The 10,858-nt window shown below is 42.8% G+C and overlaps 1 protein-coding gene across 1 annotated transcript; it reads right to left on the bottom strand.

Annotated features, from left to right (window-relative positions):
• Positions 1-2,989: 2,989 nt before the first annotated feature.
• Positions 2,990-7,173, bottom strand: LOC127810553 (uncharacterized). The gene is made up of 3 exons (XM_052350092.1): positions 6,797-7,173; positions 4,819-6,304; positions 2,990-4,729 (listed from the first exon to the last, which is right to left on the bottom strand). Exons 1-3 carry the CDS (start codon positions 7,071-7,073, stop codon positions 4,573-4,575), a joined length of 1,920 nt encoding a protein of 639 aa, XP_052206052.1. The 5' UTR covers positions 7,074-7,173; the 3' UTR covers positions 2,990-4,572.
• Between the last annotated feature and the right edge of the window lie 3,685 nt (positions 7,174-10,858).

Here is a 10,858-nt window from a genome sequence, read left to right as displayed (position 1 = left end):
TCATCACCCCAATTGCGGTCGACCAAAGAGAAAGAGATAGTGTGCATGTGTGTGGGTCGGCCATGGCGTCGCACAGAGAAGAGAGAGAGAGAGAGAGAGAGAGAGAGAGAGTGTGTGTGTGTGTGTGTGTGTGTGTGTGTGTGTGTGTGTGTGTGTGTGTGTGTGTGTGTGTGTCAGGGGGGTTGGTCATGGCGTCACACAAAGAGAATGAGAGAGTGTGTGTGTGTGGGTTGGCCATGGCGTCGCACAAAGAGAGAAAAAAGGAGAGACCTTCAGGACCATGGTGGCCGACCCAACAATCAAGGGCGGATTTAAAGAGTGGGCAAGCACGAGCTGCAAACCCCCAAGATTCAGCCTTCCCCCAAATTTGCAAGGCAAATTTGGCCCATTTGGGAGAGGAAGGCTGAAATGACTTATAAATATTGGGGCCAACCCTTTTCCAGATTTGCTCCTAGATCCGTCCTTATCAATGGCGATGGGTAGGTAATCATGTCTGTCATGTGTATATATATATGTATGTATTTGTGTGTGTATGTGTATATACGGTGCAGGAGATAAAGAAAGATATGAGGTGACGATTGGAGATTGAGGGTGGTCAGGAGAGAGAGTGGGTAATAGAGATAAAATAAGAATTTTAAAATTAGTAAATAATTTGACTGAGACGTGGACTGTGAATAGAATTTAGGAAAATTCTATTTGCAACCATAAATTTTGTTTTTCGTAACCACTACATGTAAAATATTAAATTTTACTATTAGCAGCCACATTTATTACTTTGTACAACCATTTATATACCAAATATATCCTCTAAACACTCATCTCTCAAAAATCACACCTCACGCGCATCCAAACTCTTCTTCTTCGCATCAAACCCTGGTCTTCTTCATGTTCTCCTTCTTGGAGTATCAAACCCTGTTATTTTTCTTCTTTTTATTTAGACCACTCTCACAAACCACCGTCGACCTCTCGTTGTCGCCCACTTCGCTTGTCTCGCCCACCTTTTTCATTGAAGTTCCCCAAAGTCTCAAAACTAGGTAATGCCCCTCTTTCGGGGGGTGAGGGGTTCCCCGAACCCTGCAGTTCAGGGAACCCCTCACCCCCGAACCTATAATATGTATACTATATTATACTATACAGATTATATAGTATAATATTATATAATATATTATATAATTGAATTAGGGAGAATTGCATTCTCCCAAATTTATGATTTCGGGAAAAATGGTTTTTCTCGAATTCATAGGTTCGGGAGAATTGATTTTTGCCGAAGCCATGGATTCGGGGTGCTTATCGAACTCTGAGGTTCGGGCTGTTAGGGGTTCCCCGAACCTCGGGGTTCGGGGAACCCCAAATCGCCCGAATCTCGAGGTTCAGGCATCCCCCAAGCCCTGAACCCCGAGGTTCGGGGCATTCCCTAGCCTCCAAGGCAGTGTATTTTTTATTTTTTAATTCATCCATCGTGTATGTATATATAAATTATGTGATTTAACTAGTGATAAATATTATAAATTGTGTTTTTTCTCGCCGAAACATGAATACTCGTTATCTTCTTTGTCAAACTCTACGTAAACATTTACAGATAATAATCATCCATCGCTAATAGTAATGGCTATGGCAAGGAGAACTCGGCTGAGTAATGTTTGGTTTTGAATAATAGTGGCTGCTGCTCGGTGTTGAATAATAATAGTTACACGATATTCAATTGTGCATGAGAAAGTTACTGTGACGATGGTGATCGAGAAAATGAGTGTATGCGCTTGAAGAGTAATAATGGGTGGTTGAGCGTCATATATTTAAATGAAGGACAAATATAAATTTTTATTTCAAGATATTTTAGAAATATTAAAAGTAAATTATAGAAAAAAAAAATGTATGATTGTAAATAGAATTTCTCCAGAATTTATCAAATTGGAAAACTAGATTGGGCGGCTTGCATTGACGATAATGTCCACGTGACTTTTGTCAAATTTACAAGAATGACGTTATTCGGTCTTCACTGTACACCTGGAATGAAAAGAAATGGACCAATCGGCTTGAAAAGAGTGGCTGGATTTGAAAGGCTTTCGCCTTTTGCTTTTCGTGTATAATGACGAATTTGACCTTTGTGGGTATCCTCCGACAGTGTTTGTTGGGAAAATTTTCTGTTATTTACTCAGGATATCATAAAATTTGGTTGATGTGAACAAATTGAGAGGGAAATGGAATCTGAGGGATTGGGACCCTTCCCCAAATAAGTTTACATCAAATAAAACAAAATTTGTCCGAAACAGACGTACGTGTGTTTGTTAACCATTATTATTATCAGCTTTATAATCAAAGCATCAGAATCTGTCACCATCGACTCGAACGCTAGGCCCAAGAGCAAGGGTTACTGAACTTGTAAGGAACAAGGATGGGTGATTGAGCAGTGAGGGCAATTAACACCGAAGACCAAAGTAGAGTGAATGATGGCACGGCTTAAATACACTTTTTGATTGTTAGCTCAATGCCCGACAGCTGGGAACGAATATTTAGTTTATTGGTAAGGTTGTGATTAGTGGACATTAAAATTGGCTGGGAAATTATTATTTTTATATATAATTTTATCTCTTATATGCAAGGAGATTATTCTTGAATTTAAACCCATAATCATCGGTTCGGGTCACAAAAGACCCGCAATCTTCGAATCACAAAAGAGCATATATTATCATTGTTAAGCACGGCACGACAGATGTCCTATGTGACAATGGAAGAGTGTAATCAATCAAAATGGAAGCAAAAGCTAAAACAGCGCAAATCCGGTCAAAATAGTGCTTCCAAACACAGGCAAAGCATGAAACGGCAAGGCATCTAAATCTCACAATATAGCAAAAAACCAGAGCACATCACCATGAATTCCTGCTACCACCTACAAGTTACTCATTACTGCAAGCAATCATGTTGCACGCATAATGCATTTTATAACTTCAACACATCCATTCAGATGCAACAAAGGTCTAACACAGCTGCGGAATATAATAAAACTTCTGCATTGGTTAATAAGTTGATTGTTCAGAGCCACTGCATGGCAAAATATAATACAAACTCATGTAAAAATGTACATTAAACAGGTTTAACAGTGCCTGACATGACCCAGTAACAAAACACCGACGCACAAAGGAAACACAGCTGCGGATTCGATATGTGTGTGTATAATGTGATGTAACAAGGAAACTTTGAAAATGGGTGGTGAAGTAGGCCTCAACGGCCAATCTTGCGTCTTTCTTAGTAAACCTCAACAGAGATCTTAGCATTCCAGCATCAACTGGCATCTTCATGGTTATATAATGTGATGTAACAAGGGAACTTCGAAAATCAGTGGTTAAGTAGGCCTCAACAGCCAATCTTGCGTCTTTCTTAGTAAACCTCAACAGATATCTTAGCATTCCAGCATCAACTGGCATCTTCATGGTTATATAATGTGATGTAACAAGGGAACTTTGAAAATCGGTGGTTAAGTAGGCCTCAACAGCCAATCTTGCGTCTTTCTTAGTAAACCTCAACAGAGATCTTTGCATTCCAGCATCAACTGGCATCTTCATGGTTGTCTCAACTCATACTGCATTGAAATGAAACGTGTGGTCATCTGGCACTACATTTGCTCTTCATATAGTATTAGCTAATAGTATCATACACTAATAGGAGATCAAAATGGTTTCCACCTTTAAATCACAACAGCTTGAAGTGAGATTCAAGAAGGTAACAAAGTCCTCCAACGTAACTTCGACTGCTTCAATATATGTCTGCAGCCACAACGACATTTTACCTGCTCACTAAGTAAACTTCTCCATCTTGATCTGATTATCAATATCAGAAATTAATTTCACGCAGACACTGCACTACACAATCTGGAACCTTTCCGTTGCTAACTCCACGAGCACTGGAGGTAAAAATATCAGAAATTCATCTGTGTTCATTTAGTAAACAACTCCATCTTCATTTGATTACCAATATCAGGAATAGTTTCTCGCCAATAATGCTTGTTGCAATCTAAGAACCTCTTCCATTGTTAGCTCCATGATATTGGAGGTAACAAATTAGTCAAACTACTAGTCCTCAATAAATCACAGAAACATTGGAGACCTAGCGCCAAATTTTTTTTAGTTTGTCAACTTCCCCTCAAAACATCTAAACAATCACAAAAGAGCCAACCCCATGCAAAGCAAGTATACCCATAGATGTATACCGCATATGCACAATGTAGACCCTTATACTGGAGAAAGCTGATCATGGTAGCAACTAGCTAGTGTCTAGCAACCCCACAAACTCAGCATAGTTGCCTCTACAGACAATTATCCAGGTGTTCTTTCTAATTCCCAAAGAAGCGAAAAAAAACCAACCAATGTCATTGTACCAATGAACCACCTCAAATAAACTTCCATTGCTATTAACTCTATAGTTGATAGTCCTTCAGAAACCAAACCTCCACTAACCGATCCCTAGTTCCAAGAAACCTTTTGAGTACTCCATATCAAATAATTTTCCACCAGCCCTCCTTTAAACTAAAACTAGCTCCTATTGGGCTTATGTTCCAGCTGCAGCCCCCAATTCAGGTCAGGCCTCTGTGACAGTGATGTTAACTGGCTGCCATCCTAACTGATGATGTGTGACCCATTTCTTCACATTGATCACCAGGTGTAAGATCTGAAGTACATCGCCCAAAGCAAACTGTTTTAAGCACATTTGCTTCATAATAGTAGCGGCTTCATACCTAAGGGTTATGAGCATAAAAGCATATATTTGAAGTCAGATGAAATACAAAGAAGCAAAGTGGCTTGAAGCAAACAAGTAGGTATTTACCTGCATTGAGAAGCCATTACTGCGGATCGGCCAGGAGAGGATGTTAAAAATTTACGGATTTCATTCCATGTTGTTTCTGGGTAACGATTAATATTACCCCCCATGGTGTTCACACAGTTCCATAGTTTTTGATTCTTACCAACATACATTTGCAAAGCTCCTAAGTTCTGCTTAAGTACAAGCTGCTGCTCAACTGCACTCTCTAAAGCTTTCTTAACATCAGCTGTTCGGTGCTTGGGATCACCATAACGTATGCAATCAGTTATATTTGCTTCAGTTGGCATAATCTTCTCATTTTTTAACGTGTTCAAGGCAAGTAGAACTACCCCGATCAGGGCTTGAACATATTCAGACGGTTTAGAGCATCCTGGAGTTGCCCATACACCATGACTGGAGTTATCAGTGGAAACTGTGGCCGAGGAAGATGGCGATTGAAATTCTCGACCATTCAGTTGTGTGTTGATCGGTGTGTCATGGTAAAATGAAGGTGTGTTACGCACGTGGCCCCTCTGCGGACCATTTAATTTTACATGGCTTGAGTGATTTTGTTTCAACTCTACTCCAATTCGTGGTTGTGAATTAGATGGCTGATAATCGTTTCCGCGGTATCCAGAAATATTTAGCTTGCCAACATCAGGCACTTTTGTTGGAGGACCTGGCGTGAAGCTTGGTCCATCAGGCCTTGCAGGCCCTGAATGGGAAGCAAAGGCACGCTGATCAGGTCGAGGCAGATTACCTGGTGCAAATGTAGGCTGCAAAGGAACGTTGTTTGGCCTTACAGGACGCGAGTAATAGTTTTGGTAATTACTCTGAATGTTATTGTTGGTAGTCCAAGAAAGGTCAGCACTGCCAGGCATGAAGTTTTGGGCAGGCATGCTTGAGGTTACTTGGGGATCACAAGTACTAGATAAATCCCGGGGGTCCTCAAATTGCTTCACATGCATATATCCAGGTTGATGGGAGTTTGAACTATTCTGATCTTCTTTAACTCCTAGTGGCACACTTGAAGATACTGAAATATTTGGTTGACTAAGAATCCTCCGAGGCAGTTTCCCTTTAAATTTAGCATCTTTTCCCCTCCCCATACTTGAGGGTTTCTGAGTCCCAGAGTGATGGCTCTCATAGAAGGAATCCGCTGGCTGGTTCAAGTGAACAGGATCAGGACCAAGACCATGCAATGATTCAGAGATGGAAAAATAACTAGAGTTGCTGTCAACAGATTGAAGAGAGCCGCCATTCGATAAAGGTGGCCCTCCAGCCAAAAGACTTGTCCAGAGCCAGACACTTTTTGCAGCAGCAACAAGTGGTACAGATGCTTTCTGAGGTTGCGCCAGTAGAATATTGTATTTCCTCATGCGCAGCTGATGCAGAGCATTAGCAAAGTCTCGATCACCAGAAATTAACAAAAAATTAGCAGGCGCAGCATTGTCCACGGCCCAGAATAACATATCCACCAAAATCTTCTTGTCGCTTGCATCTTTAACTCCTATCAAATCAAATCCAACACTTCAATTTTGCTCGATCTAAAGCAATTTTATAAATTTACGAAGAAGAAACGGGCGTCTGAAGTCCAAAAGAGTTAAAAGAAAGAAGAAGAAAAGAAACAACACATATTAACAAGAAGCTAGTAGCTATAAACCAGCAGAATCTATTCCCAAATATATTTTTCCAAACCACCCTAAGTCCACCCGATGGCTTACAAATAGATAGATCCTCTTGTGTAGTTTGTCTTATACCGACCGATCATCTACTCCCATGACAAAATTGAACAAATCCAAACAAGCAGTAGAGATACATACACAAACGTCGAACAGATTCCCTAAATCAACCTCGTCAATCCACTCAAAATCTCAACTTACACATTCACAAATTATCCCGATCAAATCGCAAAATTGCCAACAGGACTAAAAGCTCAATTTTCACTTAAAAATTCAAGAACCAACAAATAACGATCATACGCGTATCGCGCATCGCATACCTGCAGGGACGTGGTTCAAGGCGATGCCGGTGCTATTGAGAGCCTGTTGGACGGTGGCTGGAATGCCCGTGGTGTCGCCGTACGCGTAGATCGACACCGGCCCGCAGTAGTTCATATTCGCCAGCGCCGAGCTTATGTTCTGTGCGATCGAGTGGGGCTCGCATCCTTTCGGAACCTGGCAGTTCTCGATGTCCCACCACACGGATATCTTCGCTTTCTCGTACTGCGGCTCCGCCACCGTCGCAACTCCGCCGTTACTCCCGGTGGCGCCCACCATTGCTCTCGAAACGCGACGGCGGTGATCGGTGGTACGATTAGGGCAGCGGCGGGAGAAGAGGCGCACGATAGCATACAGAGAGAGTTACCCTTTCCCCGAAGCCAAACAGGCGATTTAATACAGGCTGGTACGCACCACGGCGGGTTTTACCTTCTACCCGAAGTTACGCTTTTACCCCTTTGGTCGGGCGCTGACTTTTAGGTTGACTTTCTGACCAAATCTTTTACCATTGACTGTTTTACTTCCAAAATAATAGAGCCATACATATATATATATATATATATCTGTGTGTGTGAAAACATTTAAATTTCAAATAACATCATTTCAAATATCAATAATCGAGCATAATTTAAAAGCAAATATATTGTTTTTTAGCTATTAGTATTAAATAATCTTGATTTATTATAAAAATAATGTAATTACCAAATTGGATTAATTAAATCCAAAATGAAATGAAATTAAAATTTAAAATATAAATATTTCTGTTAACACATATTTTTGTAACATCCCGCATTGAGTGATAAGAAGATCTAGAATAACTTATCCTGATGGGATTACGAGAACTTTCTATAAGGGTCACTCATTCTTGGATTTTCCAGGTCAAACACGTTTAAGTTGGGAGTTATTTGTCTACATTCAGCCGAAAAGGTATCCAGTTAGTGTTGTTTCTTTTCTTGCTTATTCTCAATATATATTACAATTTTCTGGATTTTTAGGGTATTACACACATCATGTCATCATCATGGGCCCATAGCTGCGGGTCAACTCTTAGCTCTCGCCCTTCAATGGCCAGGAGCCCTATCGTGATTCGTTGACGTTCAAAATTGGTCGACCATGATTCATTGGCCCGCATTGGTGTAATGAATCCGAGCGGGAGAGAATGGGCTATCTGGTTCAATTTGTTAACCCGTTGGCCAGTCCCTGCAAGGTACTTCGATGCTCAAGTTAGTGCACGAGTAAGTAAAAATGCAGAGTATTAGTAAGTTGGTAGGAAAAACATACCAGGGCTCTCGGAAGAGCTAGTGGATATATGGAAGGAGGATATATCCTCATGCATGTGTTGTACGTCTACAGGTGATGGGACAGAATACTCGGCGCCAACAAGAATGCCCATGCAACAGCAAGATGCTGACGGAACCCTTATTAATGTGGATGGAATTCGTCATTAATGAGGATGGGATCTAAGGTGAACGCGCGAAAACACAGACGTGGCTATAATGATGTTGTTACAAAGGGCTAGGACGGGACTAACATGGGCCGAGAGACTGGGGCCAGGTTGGGCCTACCCCTAGGCCACTAATATTCTCTGACGTATGACATTCTTGTTATATGAGCTAATCAGCTAGGCCGACGAGCTGTAAGAGTTGTTGGGAGCTCGTTTGAAGCGTAGTTGGGATCTCGCTCGGAGCGTCGTTGGGAGCTCACTCGGATAGGCTGACAAGCTAGAGGCATTTTCGGGAGCTCGCTTGGCCCTACGATCCGAGCTCGGGCTCCAACAATTTGTGAGCTTGCTTCAACGAGCTCAGGTCGAGGTCTACTGGACTTTATGCGATTGGGTCGGCCCGCTAAATTGAGTCTAGCCCATAAGGAGTAGAGCGGGAAATACCCGTAACATTAAGCCCCCCAACTCGCAATGCGATCTTCGAACTGGGAGTTGACCCGTGCCAGCCATTCCAACAGTCGATACACCTTTCAGCTTTCTGCCCGATCGCTTCACATCACGTTATTTCATGCAGCACATCTCGTCTGCGGCGCATTTAATACGCACGTTTCCCATAACTGCTTAACCATTACGTCTGTGGGCCCCATGCCCTCGCACACCACTGATCTAGGGTAGCTCGTCGATTTCTTCATCCAACGGTGGAATGTCCTAAACTATAAAAACGTGAGGAAATTCCTCCCCCCCCCCCTTTATTGTGCCATTTTTTTTTTAAATATTTTCTACATTTGCAACCTTTTTCTTCCCCCTGACTTCAAGACTCCATTGTCAAAGGTTCCGAAGCTTCTCCCCCTCTCGCCTTCACTCTCCAGCTAGTTTCTCTTCTCGACTCTTGCAGCAGTCGATCAAGAACAGTAAGTTTCTCGCATGCTTGCAGTTTATTTCATTTCTGCTCCCCTTCTTTCCATCGATTCCATCTCCATGCCCTGCCTCTTGGCAATGGCTGCGTGTCTCTTAGGGCTAGCTTTTATTTATTTTAGGAGGTCTAATAGGCTTAGAAACTTAGCCTCCTTTATTTCAAGTCATACCCTATTGCGAAGCGCACGACCTGATCGGTAGGAAGTGTCCCTAGGAACTTTGGTTCATGAGGGTCGATTCGTTCTCAGCGACCTGATGCGTTTTTTCTTTTTGTCTTTTCATCATAGATGTCTACATCTGGTTAGAAGCGCCGCAACCACAAGGTAGAGGACAATGATACCTCTAGCTCTTCGGAGCACAAAGAAAGGATGTTGCCATGGTCTGCTCAGAACGTGGCTTCGTTTGATTCCGAGGTCGCTGAGAGAGTTCCTCGGCCTACCAACCCTACAGTTGCCCAGGGAGCTTCCGAGGAGCGCGCTACTCTTGAGATCTTCAAGCGCTATCCCTCGAAGCTGACAATCAAGGAGTTAACGTCGTGCGCTTCTACATACTGTCTCCCTTGCGACACACGTTTGATGGTGCCTTCTCCTAACGACCACACAGCTTTTCCTCCTGCGGGGTTCATCACTATCAGCCCCTAACACTTAGAATTTGGTTTTAGGTTTCCACTCCAGCCCTACCTCATAGCCATTTTGAACGATCTCAAACTCGCTCCTTTCCAACTGACCCTTAACTCGTATGCCTAGATAACTTCCTTAGCCCTTCTTTCCAAAAAGAACCAACTTCCTTTTCTAACCCCTAAAACCTTAAGGTACATTTACTCTTTCAAAGGTACCAAGGACAGCCTATATTATAGGTAGCTCGTCTTTCAGACTGCAAGAAGGTCTTGCCGCAAGGGAAGGCCAAGGGCAAGTCCAATGTAGAAGACTATAAGTCCCAATGGTTTTACATTTCTTGCTCTTGTCTTCAAAACCTTAACAACTTCAACTTTGTTCTTGTGCCAAGTAGGTAGTTTTCTAGCCCGCACTTACAGTAACAATTCATTTGTTGTAACATTTTATTTATGGGTGTCTTTTCAATTTTGCAGACGTCGCTGGCGGGCAACCTAAGCTGACCATTTTCGAGGCGCAAGATCTTCAATCAGCTGCAGAAGAAAAAACTGACTAAGACAATTGTGAGCTTTGCGACCACCAGCTCGCCCCCCCCATTCAGCATCAAGGATATTAGGAAGGAGAATATTGGGGTTCGTAGCCAAAGGGAGATAAAGTCAATCTTTGACGAGGTTGATTTTAGCGGGAGCCCAGTCAGGGAAAGCAGAGCTCGTGGCAAAGTTACTGTCGCGGCCTTACCAACGTTATCAGAAGCGATGAGGCTCCAGCTCGAACGACCCGACTCTTCCCTGATCTCGAGCATACCCAAGGTCATTCGCGTGTCCTCTTCTCCTGCAAAAGTCCAAAGGACGGGAGCTCATACTGAAGCGGCTGGCTCGAGTCGCGACCTTGTCAGTCTGCCTGGTTCTGACCCCGTACCAACTGTTATGGCTCCCTCAAACCCAGTTCCCTCAGCTACCTCCTTACAACCGGGGGCGGCCATAGCTGTCGCGAGTCATGGGAAGTCCGTGGTTCACGAGGAGGCTCTAGGGAGCAAAAGGAAAGCTCATCCAACCTCGCAGGTTGTTCAACAGGCCCAGGTTGACAAAAGGAAGAAG

The sequence above is a fragment of the Diospyros lotus genome, chromosome 9 (genome assembly GCF_014633365.1).
Source record: "Diospyros lotus cultivar Yz01 chromosome 9, ASM1463336v1, whole genome shotgun sequence".
Taxonomy (NCBI): domain Eukaryota; kingdom Viridiplantae; phylum Streptophyta; class Magnoliopsida; order Ericales; family Ebenaceae; genus Diospyros; species Diospyros lotus.
Note: the sequence above shows the minus strand (reverse complement) of the source record. Positions and strands in the feature narration are given on the sequence as shown.